The sequence below is a fragment of the Schistocerca piceifrons genome, chromosome 4 (genome assembly GCF_021461385.2).
Source record: "Schistocerca piceifrons isolate TAMUIC-IGC-003096 chromosome 4, iqSchPice1.1, whole genome shotgun sequence".
Lineage (NCBI taxonomy): Eukaryota > Metazoa > Arthropoda > Insecta > Orthoptera > Acrididae > Schistocerca > Schistocerca piceifrons.
Genome location: NC_060141.1, coordinates 267,267,844 through 267,282,072, shown reverse-complemented (window position 1 = coordinate 267,282,072; position 14,229 = coordinate 267,267,844). Strand labels below are relative to the sequence as shown.

Sequence of the window (14,229 nt, the reverse complement as noted above, 5' to 3'; positions counted from 1 at the left end):
TACTTTGTCAATGGGATGAGTCCTGCAGGTCTCATTACCTGCACCATCACAAGCTAATGCTATGAGAGTCTTTTTGCACACCAACGTCATTCTAACCCTTCAACAGTGGATGTGTGGGTACGATCATATTTATGCAAGACAGCATGCCTCCGCACGCTGCTCAGTCAGTGAAGCAGCTGCTGCAGAGGCAAGTTGGAAATGCTAGAATTTTTAGTCCTCATTTCTCTACAGCCTAGTGATCCAGATCAGCTGATCTTAATCCGTGTGACTTCTGGCTGTGGTTATTTGTTGTGTTCAGTGTTCCAAGTACAAGTGTAGCTGCATTGTGCAACACATTTTAAGCATGACCACCGAAATATTCCTATCTGTTGTGAACATGCTGTTTCTTGATTTCAATTTGTGGATAGCACATTAAACCTGTCTTGCATCAGTCTCATGACAATTAGAAACCAATGTCATTTTGATTTGTATGCAGCTTTCGGCCCCAGGAGTATTAAAAAAGATGTTTTTTGCTGTTTATGTGGCTTTTGACCTCAGGACAATTAAGGGAGAATTTTTCCCAACTGATGTGGTAAGGTATATGGTGTAATGGGCAAGTCAAACCATAATGGTTATATTGTGATTCATTTGTCATTTGAGCCAACCCTGTTTACATTAAGGCACCTACAACACCATCTACTGGCAGCATTTTTATTAACTTTTTTCCTCATGACATTCCCCCCTATGTCAATTATAAATTGTTCAATTTGATATCATTCTGAGCAGTTCTCTTTCTATAGCATTTTGAAACTGTAACTTTCAGTATGGATACTCAGTATGTGTGTTCATATACTGATGGACACTGATACTCCTGTCAGCTTCATACTCATGGAGAACAAGCTGTTTCAACACTACAAATTTATATGTCCTTGCTACATCGGCAACATTATCATTTTTTCAAATTTGTTTGCTGAGCATCTACACAGAAGTTTGTCTAGGAAAAGGCCTTTGCATGAAAAACGGGAAATCTTCCATCACAAATGACACAAAAATATTTGGGCATCTACTTAAAGGAGATGTAGCACACCTTGATTCAGAAAAAATAAGAACACTACCAGTTTTCCAACGCCTTCAACACACCCATGATGAAAGTTACTGAAAAATGAGCTCTTACTACAGGAACTTCATAAAGTATATGAAGATTGATGGCAATAGCCTCAGCTTTTTTACTCAAATATGACCAGTTTTGGCAATATACTGCACCGTCATCAGGCCCTATGCACATCAATGTGACCACACATTAGTCATCAAAGAACTACAAAAAAACAATGTTAAAATACATGCTACCAAATAGTCTTTCCTTAATAAACAATATGATACCTCAAATCACGAAGCACATTATCAATTAGATGAAGAAAATAGCACACAATTTTTAAATAATGGAAACTCCAGGTAGGAAAAGATAAGAGTGCTACTTACCGTAAAGGTTACATGCTAAGTTATAGATAAGAGACACTCACACATTAGCTTTTGGCTACAGCCTTCATTAGAAAAAGAGAAACATACACCATTCATTCACACAAGCGAGCTCACCTCACACACTCACGACTGACAACTCCAGCAGCTCAGGCCAGAATGCAACTATCGTGTGGGATGGAAACAGCAATCTGGAAGGGGGTGGGAATGAGAACAGGAATGGGAAGGGATAGCAGTGTACAGGTGGGGAAAGAGAGGAGCACTGTCTGGTGGAGTGTACATGGACTAGACTGCCAACATGCGCAGAGTCAGAAGGTTTCAGGACAAGGAGGTGGGGAAAACACTGCGAAAAAGGAGAGGAGCAGGGAAAGATGGGCAGGTAGTTTTGGCAGGGGATAGCAAACAATGAGGGTGGGAGACGAGAGTGGAGGAGGAGGAGGAGGAGGAGGAGGAGATTAGTGTTTAACGTCCCGTCGACAATGAGGTCATTAGAGATAGGGCACGAGCTTGGATTAGGAAAGGATTGGGAAGGAAATCAGCTGCACCCTTTCAAAGGAACCATCCTGGCATTTGCCTGAGAGATGAGACTGAAAAGGAGGTGATAGGGTAGAGGGGGTTGGAAACGGCTGGGTGGGGGGTGTGGGAACAGTTTGTTACCCTAGGTTGAGGCTGGGATAATTATGAGAGCAGAGAATGTGTTGTGAAGATAATTCTCACCTGCACAGTTCAGAAAAGCTGTTGGTGGAAGGGAGGATCCAGGTGGCTCAGGTAATGAAGCAGCCATTGAAATTACGCACATTATGTTCAGCTGCATGTTGTGCCAGAGGTTGGTCTCTTTTGCTCTTGGCCACAGTTTGGCGACGGCTGTTCATCCTGGTGGACAGTTGATTGGTAGCCATACCAATGTAACAAGCTGTGCAATGATTGCAGGAGAACTGGTAAATTGGTAAATGACTGCCGGAATTGACAGTCATTGTGTGTGAATGGTACTTGCTTGTGTGAACAAATGGTGTGCGTTTCTCTTTTTCTGACGAAGGCTGTAGCCGAAAGCTTATAGGTGTCTTTTAATTGTGCTTGTCTGCAACTTCACATATCATCTTTATGGTGAGTAACAATCTATATTTCCCTACATTGTTGGCACACAAATTTTAATTTGTTCTGTCCAGTAATAAAGTTAACTATAAATCTCAAACACTTACAAAATAGGTCTGTTGCTTAAATGGAGTAGCCAGCGATTGAGTAAATCAACCTTCAAGAGTATGTACTACAGTAATTGTGAATTCAAAATGGCTACATAAGAGGACTGTTGCTCAGAGTAGCAAATTGTATACACTGAGTATATTAATCAACCAACGGGAACATGAACAAACTATCTCACCACTGTTCTTAAGTAACAACAAGTGTAAAAATATAACCCTTGTTATGGAACTCATATGTATTCCTATAAAATTTCATGTGAGCTAAACTGAATGAAACGCCCGTGGGCGCAAGATCATCCATGTGTTGCACAGAGCAGGACACTACTGTCTGACTTGAAGGCAGTAACACACTTGTATTATCAGGGTGGAAAATAAAAGAAGAAGAAACCATCTTCATAGTGCTCATAGGCCACATGAAATAAAATGAATCTCATATGAGACATAAAATGAACACATCATAATCAAGAAAATGTCATAACTGATAACTGTATTAGACAACCACTACTCCTGCAACCCTTCACATGCACCAAAATGAAAATGCCTAGGGGCAGGAGATCAACATGTAATTTAAAGTAAGATACTACCATACAGAGAAGTCACAGCGACAATATTACAGATGTATGTGGTATTTCAAATTCCACATGCAGTAACGTAACAACTGCAGCTGTACCCTAAATCACTCCTATACTACTAAAAACAAAGCAAGTTTCCAGGACAGTAACATAGCTAATCTTGCAATATTGTGTCAGAAATTTAAGATAATCAACAAACATGACTGCGCAGAGACTTAGCCAGCAACAAAATATAATGTAATTCATGTGTGTAACTAGCAATTCATGTTTATAACTAGCAATAACCTGCATTATATGTTAGGGACCTACATACTCAAAAGGCAAAAGAACAAGCCTTAACAGCCTGCATAATACATCAAATAATACATATCATGTGTGCCATTTATGACAATGGCAATAGCCTGCAAAGGGCAATAGAGAGCTCAGTGCCTACATCGTACTACTGTACTACCCTAAATCATCATGAAAAGTGCAGAGTAACTCACTCCAGTTGGCAAAATTGAATCTAAACCTAATTTACATACTTCTATAACAAGGATACAAATTAAAAGTCACACCTTCAGATCTCCTTCTTTCTCACATTTTACCACAGATAGCAGAACTTCATGAGCAGCGCATTTTTGGATTAACTTATGACTGCTACAGTTCATATATTGATGGTGATACTTTGTACGTATCTGTGCTTGTTGACTTATGTACATAAAATTTGCTAGTCTCAATGAGCAACAGTTCTGTTCAGTAGCCATTTTTAATTCACAGTTACTGTAGTATGTACTCCCAAAAGTTAATTTACTCAGTGACTGGCTTCTCTTACTAAGCAACAGAGCTGTTTTGTAGCCATTTGAGACTTACAATTAACTTTATTACTGGACAGAACAAATCACAATTTGTGTGTGATTTTCTGTATCTAAATGATAATATGCTTGTGATTTGAAATGTCATATTGTTTATTAAGGAAAGAGTATTTTGTAGCATTTATTTTAATATTGTTTTCTGTGTTTCTTGGATGACTAATATTGATACACTCATGTAAACATCGGCTTATGACAGTACAGTGTATCACTGAAACTGGTCACATCCAATAAAGAAATTTAAATGCTTGGCTGAAGGTCTTACCATCAATCTTCAGATGTTTGTGTTAGTAGATAGGTGCTGGTACTGTCTCCAGTATTGCAAGGATACCAGATGGGGTCACATACCAACAGTAGCAACTGTATGAGATAAATGCAGTTACAGTGCAAATCCAGGAAGAGTTTGAATAGGTGTTTGCTGATACCTGAAGAGTTCTCTCCAGGCCTAAGAAGTACAATTCTACTGCTGATAAAGAGCGGATTACAGTTCTTTAGACAATGAATAAGATGTGTTATTTATGAAGATACTTTGTAGGCTGAGAAGGGGGTTTGATTAAGAAAAGGTTGCTATCCAACTATCAGACATTATGTATCCCACAGGAGAAAATGCTAATGCCTGAACGACCCCTGGCAAACTGGTACCAATGTGTATCAATCACATTACATAAGAGCATGTTTTGGACATCATGTTACTATAACAAGGTAGTCAAAGTGCACACAGATAAATTCTAAAACATAACTAATACTAGCACTTTCTTCAGCTGCTGTAATGATCACCCAAAAGTTGACCTATAATGGAACCTGGAAAGCTCCTATTCTCAACACACTCATCTTTATCATTATCAGAGGCCAATTCCAACTAAATTTTCTTACAATTCTGTATACATTTTCTTTCATTAATCTTCCCTTATCCTATCAGTTTTGATGAAGGGTTTATCAAACTTCTTCCCGTCAGTTCTGGTCACATATGCAGTCACAAAGAATGTCACCTCTTGCAGCGTTTTCAGTGATAATCTTCTGTTACACTGCATTGCTAAATATTTTTTTAAACTGTCACCCTGGCCATCACTGGAGCATTCAATTTGTATTTGTATGGAGGTAACCAAAGACATCTGACTTTCTGGGGTTCTGAAGTTCAGAATCAGCTGAATTCTGAACTATTTTAGGTTTTCACATTATTTTGCTACAAATTAATTATATCCACGTTGACAGCTTATTGTGATGTCACTTTGTTTTCTTGAGTACTGTGGTAATGTATCTTAACATTTGAGAATGTTTTCTCTCTTTTTATGTGCCTATTGACAACTCAATAGCTCAACTGCACAGTGAGTTGTTACTTTACTACTCCTATTATTTATATTGCATCCAGGACTTTCCATTACTATATAAACAATGTTTCTACTCTGGGAACTGGAAGTTCTGACACTCCTCAACTATTCTGCACACTAAGCAACAATCTTTGGGCATTCAATCAAAATTTTCCTGTTCCTTGCATGATTTTCCACATAAATCTCATCTGAAACAGCCTATTTAATGTATGAACAGTCCGCAGAATTTCAGTTATTTTCCTTATTGTTTTGGTATAACAGGCACTCCCTTCTCCAGTTAGTGGAGTGTACCTTCTCACATTCCTGTTAGAATTGTCACAGTAAAACTTCTATTCATCAGATCTTCACCATTCCTTAGCAGGATTGCAAAGAGAAGATCCACCAGCACACATACAGCCTTTTCAGATTTTTATAATAATCCATACAGATAATGTAGGAAAAGATAGACTGCTACTTACTGTAAAGAAGACATGTCAAGTTGCAGACAGGCATGATTAAAAGACACTCACATGCAGCTTTCAGCCACAGCCTTCATCACTAAAGACACACACACACACACACACACACACACACACACACAACATTCACGTGAGGTGTGTTTGCTTTGTGTGTGTGTGATGTGTGTGCATGTGTGTGTTTACTGGCGAAGGCTGTGGGCAAAAGCTACATGTGAACATCTTTTAATTGTGCCTGTCTGCAACTTGACATGTCTTTTTTACAGTAAGTAGCAGTCTATCTTTTCCTACATTGTTGATATTCTTATCTGGAGTTTTCATTGTCTGAGTTAATACAGATAATTCGTCTTACACGGTTCATTCTGTTCACTGCATATTTAAAATTTCCCTGGTTTCCTATCACACGATTTTACAGTATTTCTTTATTTCCCTACTCTTAGTATGAACCATCTGTCCTTTCTTTTGATCTGAAGATAGAATGCAGGCACTAGATAACAAATACGGCAAGTCACTGAATGTAACATTGTCCTTCATGAATGGGAAACACAGCAACAAAACAAAACATAACTAGGAAATGTTACATATCAATAAAAAGAAATCACAGCAAAAAATAGAAGACAGCATGTTAAGCTGGCAATGAAGAGAAGTACTAAGACAATATTTTTCTGGCAACTAGTAACAGATCATAGACAGGAGTCGGATGGAAATGAGCCAGCGGAAGGAGTTTAATCCTGCTCCACACCTTTACCTTTGTTGGCATTCTTCTGTACTACCTAGAGTTCTCTGCAAAGAGTAGATGTGTTCAATATTAGCTACCACGGGTAGTAAAATAACTGTGTAATTATTGGGTAGTAAGCCACAACAACTGGGACTCTGGAGGAACCATACACCCTCCCACTAGCATCTACTACAGTCCTATCACTGGCATCTTCTACCCCATCAACGGCAGGGCCACCGGTGAAAGCAGCCATGTAATCTACAATCTTAGCTGCAACAACTGTAACACATTCTATGTGGGCATGAAAACTAACAAGCACTCTGACCACATGAGTGGCCACTGCCAAACTGTGGCCAAGAGACAGCTGCACCAGCCAGTTGCTGAACATGCCACACAACACTTATGTGTTTCACTTTAATGACTTTTTCACAGCCTGCACTATGCGGATTCTTCCCACAAGCAGCAGTTTTTCTGTACTGCACATATGGGCTCTCTCCCAACCACATATCCTTTGTTCCCCTAACCCTCCTGGCCTCACCCTTTGCCACTCTGTGTCCTCCAACTGCCTATCCCTTTTCCTGCTCCCAGTCCAGTACACATATGCCTTCATCCTGTTAACGCACCTACATAACCCTTTCCTCTTCTCCACTTCTCTCCTCATGCTTTGTAGGAGTCATATTTATATAGAATACATGTCATCATGTGAATGGTTTATTTCTTATTAAAGAAAAATGGTATGGAGTGTTACATTACATTGTTCAAGTACTTCAAAGCAGGATGTCGCATAAAAGTGCAGGGAGAACAATTACAAAGAGTGCTGTATAAAATTAAATGTAAATGTAGTTCATCAATACAAAATGACAGTCAAGGTAGTCAGTTTTCATAGCTGCATGATAATAAAAACATCAAGCTGAAAGCATTTCATTTTTTCTTTTTTCTGAATAAATAATCACAAGCTTCAGAGACAAGTTTTCCTTTATTAAATGTCCTGTAAAATAATATTCTGGGATAATCTTTTGCTATATTATTGAAAAAGTAACTAAAATAGAATTGGGGAGAAGAGGAGTATGTGGCACAACGTGACAGAAAGAAGGGACCGGTTAGTAGGACATGTTCTGAGGCATCAAGGGATCACAAATTTAGCATTGGAGGGCAGCGTGGAGGGTAAAAATTGTAGAGGGAGACCAAGAGATGAATACACTAAGCAGATTCAGAAGGATGTAGGTTGCAGTAAGTACTGGGAGATGAAGAAGCTTGTACAGGATAGGGTAGCAAAGAGCTGCATCAAACCAGTCTCAGGACTGAAGACCACAACAACAACAACAACAAATAAAATTATGTGAGTGAGTCATAATATACATCTCAGAAGCATCTATTAAAGTAGGTAGAAATACTGGCAATACACCACACAAGTTTTACTTTCTGGGAAACTTGTTGCCTCCCTAGTCAATTATTCATTACAGTTTAAAACAAAAGTGATCTTTCCTTCTACTATAATATTTGTGAATAACTTCCACATTAGTCAGTAGTGAAGTTAACTGCAACCCAGAAAGGTATAAACAACTTTTCAATGAATCTCTCCAATAATCTTGTGATGGGAATACTACTTGGCAGTCAACAGTGGTGTTTTCTAGTCCAAGATTAATGTGTTTCTTTGTGGTAGCTCATAAATGAATTCTGTAATAGAAATATCCACAGGTGTGTGTGTGTGTGTGTGTGTGTGTGTGTGTGTGTGTGTGTGGGGGGGGGGGGGGGGGGCATGTGTCAAAAAGCTGTTGTACAAATGGCATATTCCATGGTATGGTACAGTCTTTGTCCAGAACATGTTCTGGATTGGAACATGATGTTGTTAGCTAAACAATTAACTTTCTAAATAATTTACTCTTACCTGACTAGAGCATGCATCATTTTCTCCAATAAGGTGGTTATAATCAGGATCAGCGAAAAGATCTGTACATGTAGTCTGGCTTTTTGCATAGGAGTCTATCGTCTTTCGAAGCTTCTTTCGCTGTTTTAATGTTCTTGGGGCACCAGTAGTCAATATATCATCTATGTCATCTAAAATAAATAAATTTCCTGGTTCAGCAAGATAGTGCACCTTGTTAGAACAAAATGAAAAAGTGCTGCTGCTGCTGCAATTGCTCCTGTTCATCACACTACTACTACTACTACTACTACTACTACTACAGTGTATTACAATAAAGCAATGGAATTCCAGGGACAGACAACTTAAATTCTTGGAAGGATAGAAATTCATTTTAGTTTAAGATTTTATTTGTTTATGGTTTGATTTTTCCATCTTCCTCATCAAAAACTGAGAAAATGGGAAAAAAAACCATATTAATTAATCTTGTGATTGTTGTTCTGACATAGTGCAACATTTAGGAGAGAGATGGGATCTGGGAGAAGGAATCAAAGAAGTGAGTTAAAATGACAGACTGGTACAATGTGACTTCTGAGAGAGAGAGAGAGAGAGATGAAAAAGTAAGGAAAAACCAGTCTTCAAGAGTAAAGAGAAAATAAATATGATTATAAACACAAAAGAAGAATTGCAAACTGACTTCCAGTTAAGTAATCACTCAGGAATATTTTTGAGTGCATATTTGTATAGTGTATTTGTATTAAAAGGAAAGCCGATCTTTGTTTCTCATCCTCAAAACAGACCAGTTCCTCCCATACTGGGGTTGGAGTGACCTGCATTTCTTTCTTTCCCAAGGAAGGAATTAACAATGTTGAAGACCAGTGTGAAAGTTAGATAAGGGTTTGAAAGATTTTCCCACTGACAAGGCAAGTGATGCACCAGGGAATCTAAATAACATGTTCATGGAGAAGATGTGAGTTACATTGTGCTGTTAATTTTTTTCACTGAAATTAGAGTTTGTAACCGTGGTAGTAATAAATAGTTCCTGTGAAAGATGGAAAATTTCTCCAACTGGTTTTGGGAGCTCTGCTGCGGCCAACAGAACGACTGACAACATAGTTTTGTGATTGTTATTCTACAATATTTAGAATGAATTTTTTCCAAGAGCTATTTTGCTTGCAGAGAAGTAATGACATGTGATTGGGTGAATTTTGAATTTGTGATAAGAATTTACATTTAAAGAAAGATTACCAGTAGCAGAATAGCACAAAGAGAAATTTTATACTAAATGACCAAAGGAGACATTACTGACAAAACCAAAAACTACAGGAAGAAATAGTTTGAACATGGAATGCTGCTTTGGAGCTCACAACAGCACATATACCAGCACATCAATTTTGACACATTATAATAGATTAGTTTGTGGTACTTACAGAAAAGAAATGTTACATACATAACTGTTTGAAAGAGAAGAGGAAGGAGAAGGAAGTATGTTACAAAATCATAAAAATACTGATTTGAAAAAAAAACCTAGAATAAAGTTTTTGGTATGACCAATAGTTCTCAGTCTAATTGAAAATGACAAACAGAATGGTAAGTCCAAAATGCTCAATAATTTTGCCATGAATGTGATGATCACGATGTTCAAGAGTGGATGGGTGACAATAATGCAGATCCAGGGCACCAAATCATACATGATACTGAAATTGTAAACCTCATCACTGATGAAGCTGACGCTGCCAACATCTCATCAACCAGTACCCCAAAAAATAAAGATGAAAATATACCAGCTGCTTCTGAGGCATTTACATGTTTAAATACTGTTTTGTGATGGTTTGAAGTTCAAGATGAACATGATGACCACCATCAGATATCTGTGCTGAAGAAACTGCATGACTTAGCTGCTTGTAAGCGGATAGGGTTGCTTAGAGAGACCTAAATTAAGGATCTTTTTAAGTGTTAATTCTAAACATATGCACTACAGATTCAAAATAGATATTTATTACATCTTTTTTGGTTAATAGCCTACACTACAAACATTCTTACTGTACTTACCTTTGTACTAACAAGAGAGATTTGTATTGTTATAAATATAAGAAGTTTTTATTGTTAAATTAGTAAATAAAAGTATACAGTTTGATTATCCAAATGAACTTCTTTTCTGAAAATTCATGTCTCCCAACTAGTTGGGATAACTGATGCTCTACTGAATGTATATGGCTTTTGGAAACTACACAATCTTTTTTGGGTGTAATACCAGACTATAAAACCAGAACTACAGTGTCCATTGTTACAGTAATGAATAATATTTCCAGAGTGAATTACTGGCAAAAATGAATGGTAGGCCGTGAACTGAGCCTGGATAACTCAGGTTCTAAGAAAACTGTACCTAAAATGCAAGGGCCCGGGTTCGTGACCCATTTCAGCAAGAGTAACACATACTAAAAAGAGGACCATGCTTTTAAGATTTATTTTTCATATTTTCTTTAGTTCTTTGAAAGATTTCAAATATGAAACTAATGATGACAGAAAGTATAACTATCCTCCAAAGAAAAAAATGTAATGTGAGTTAAGCAATTTCTTCCTATTGAGCTTCCAAAGTTCCTTGGTCACTCAACAAAATTTGTAGCAGAATTACAGCAAAATGTAATGAGGACACACAAAATTACATCAATGCAATCATATTGGGTCAGCTATTCCTGATAGCAGCTGTTGCATTCGCTAAGTTACTTTCAAAATAATTCTACAAATCGGCAACAGAAGGCAGCACCAGTCAAGGGGCAGATCACGAGACATCTGTATATTGTCCTCATATGGAATGAATTCATTTTTGAAGCAATAGGTGACTCGCACACTGAGAAAATTGCATCCCGACCTATACTCGAGCGTGGTCTTTTTAACACAAAGTTGGGACCCGAGCAATGCTCGGGCTTGGTCTCCAAAGTGTTAATAAACCAGTTAATTTCATAGGTATTGACATTATTATTATTATTATTATTGTTATTATTATTACTATTACTACTCTTTCGACTTGCTTGATACAATCCTCCAACTGTTAATAACCTATGCTAATCTTTTCAGCTCCATGCACCTATTATATCAAAAATTCTTGATAACTTCTGTCAGAGCCAAGAACTACTCATTCTATTGCTCCTTTCAACGTTAAGTTAACTATTCCCAGAGGCCATAGCAAATTACCCATAACCTGGCCTTTCTTGTGTTATGGACTTCCCACAGAGTTCCTTTTCCTTGCCTATTCTGTCTCCTTCCTCTTCATTTGATGCTTCACCTGCCTACTCAAATTTTTGATATAGTTATATACCCGAATCAGAATAATGAAGTGACTGACACCTAGTTGTTCACATGAGAGCTACTATAGCAGCAACTGATCAAAGAATGAGCTTGGTGATGTTTTCTATTTTGCCTGTTTGTTCACCATTGCCATATCGCTCTGCAAACGGCAATTATGGGCACTAACGTAACTGCTGAGATTCAGTTTCAGCAAATGTTTTGCTTCTTTGAGCCAATTTACTTTGTACTACGAAAAAGAATGTCTGCAGGCTACTACTGATAGCGAGTATCATAGTTACCATCTTTTGTGGTGAACTTGGTACTACAGGTTAATGGAAAACATAAGAAAGTATCAGTATGGAACTGCAGAGCTGTTGCTGCTGTGCCTATATTGAGTGTGCTGATAATGGAAGACTATCTATATTGCTTTGTTCTGTGCCGAATTGTCCATCACTTTGTTATTCTGATCTGGTATGCAGTACCATGTATATAATGCATCCAGTTTCCTCTTTTTCCAATGTTTTCATAGTTCAGGTTTCTTTCACAGCCACAAATAGCTCTGCCCCAGATCTGTTAAGCAAGACATAAAAATTTCTGCTCACTAAATAATCTCATATACCAAAATGGCATTGAGACGTTTTCAGGTGAGTGTAGTTAGGTGTACAGAAAGAGAGACATAAATGGAGAGGGTGGAGGAAAATGAGTTGGTACCTAAATAAACCTAAGTTGCTTATGTTGTCAATTTACTTGACACGGGGTGTTTTTGTTACTTACCTAATGATAAATTAGGTTTATTTTTTTCACTTTTTTCAGTTTTCCTTGATGAAGTTTCTAAAGCATCTTTGGAGGGAACACCTGGCTCAGTTTTATCAGAAGTCTGCAGATCTGATATTCTTGGCTGTTTGTTGTCATTCTTACAAATTTTCCTTTTAGAGGTATTGTTTAGCATTTTTCCTTGAGTTGCTGCCGCTTCTTTGGTTTCCTCTAATGCTTCTCCTGCCATTTTCATGGGAGACGTAACACCTGGCTCAGTTTTATCAGAAGACTGCAGGTCTGATATTCTTGGCTGTTTGTTGTCATTCTTACAAATTTTCCTTTTAGAGGTATTGTTTAGTATTTTTCCTTGAGTTGCTGCCGCTTCTTTGGTTTCCTCTAATGCTTCTGCTGCCATTTTCATGGGTGACGCAACAGCAGGAGAATATTTACTTGTTGATATACTTTTCTTTCTGAAACATAGATGTTTATATGTAATGGGAAAGCCTGGTTGGAATATAAAGAAATGAACTAGTCAGCGTATGGAGACAGGTTATGCACAGGAGGTGTTGATAATGGCAATTTATCCAATGCACTTGGATTTTTTTATGTATGTATCCACTAGCTATCTCTTAATATATTGTATGTTACTAATGTATGCAAGGCTGATGCTGCTGGTTGAATATGGAAGTATAAAGTAAAGTGAACTGTTGCCTCCAACTGAATTTCTTCCTGACAAATATAACATAATTTTGATGGTAAAACTGAGAACTGAAATAAGCATTTATATACTTTATTTTGCCTTCATAGTCTTACACAAGCTACACCAGCAATCAACTGAACAGCTAATATCATCCTAGGATCATCAAACAATGATACAGGATTTGTCAATGTAATACAGTGCAGATCAACAGGCCAAAATATACAACACACAGTATGTACATAAAATGCTTTATGAAGATAGGAGAGGTAGCCTATGGAGACAAGACAGCTGGTCAGCCACTGCCTTGATTAAGGAACCATCCCAGCATTTTCCATAGCAATCCAGGAAAAACATGGAAAACCCAAATCAGGGTGGCCAGACAGAGCAGCTCTATTCTCCCAAAGATAAGGTCACTATCTCAACAGCTGCACTGTCTTATTCTGTAAATCCTATTGTATAATGTTCCTTGATTTACATACATTGTGTTTCATGTAACTTGCAAATAAAGCGTAGTTTTGTTCTTCATTGCCACACACACACACACACACACACACACACACACACACACACACACTGAGGACCCCCTTTTGACTCCTGGACTGTTTCCTGTTACAGACTATATAAACATAACTCCACTCTCCACTGCTGCACACAAAGTGAGTAAATTTCTTTTGTGCCAGTGACACAGCTGATAGTCATTCTCAACAAAAGGTCCTGCTGAGAACCTGAGAAAATTCTGGTCCCACAAAAAATTGCTAACCAAGGCTAAGGTTTCTATTCAGCCACTTACTGACCAGTTTGGTGCGGCAGTAGAAGATATCAAAAGGAAAGTCAAAGTTTTATATTTCACATTAAAGAAATTGTTCATGCAGGAAAATAGTACAAACATACCATCAACTGACCATTGCACAGACTGCAATATGGAGGACACTGTAACAGGCATCTCTGGCATACAGAAACAACTGAAAGCACTGAAACCAAGTTACCTGGTCTGGATGGAATCCCAATTCAGTTTTACAAAGGGTACTTTACAGCACTGGCCC

General features: G+C 37.9%; 1 protein-coding gene across 3 annotated transcripts in view; it reads right to left on the bottom strand.

Annotated features, from left to right (window-relative positions):
• Window positions 1-14,229, bottom strand: part of LOC124794860 — a 251,714-nt gene that overhangs the window by 21,930 nt on the left and 215,555 nt on the right. For all 3 annotated transcript variants that reach the window (XM_047258530.1, XM_047258532.1, XM_047258531.1), the window contains 2 exons: window positions 12,505-12,956; window positions 8,467-8,636 (listed from right to left, as the gene is read on the bottom strand). In XM_047258530.1, coding sequence (XP_047114486.1) covers window positions 8,467-8,636; window positions 12,505-12,956 — 622 coding nt within the window. The remainder of the gene's footprint in view (window positions 1-8,466; window positions 8,637-12,504; window positions 12,957-14,229) is intronic.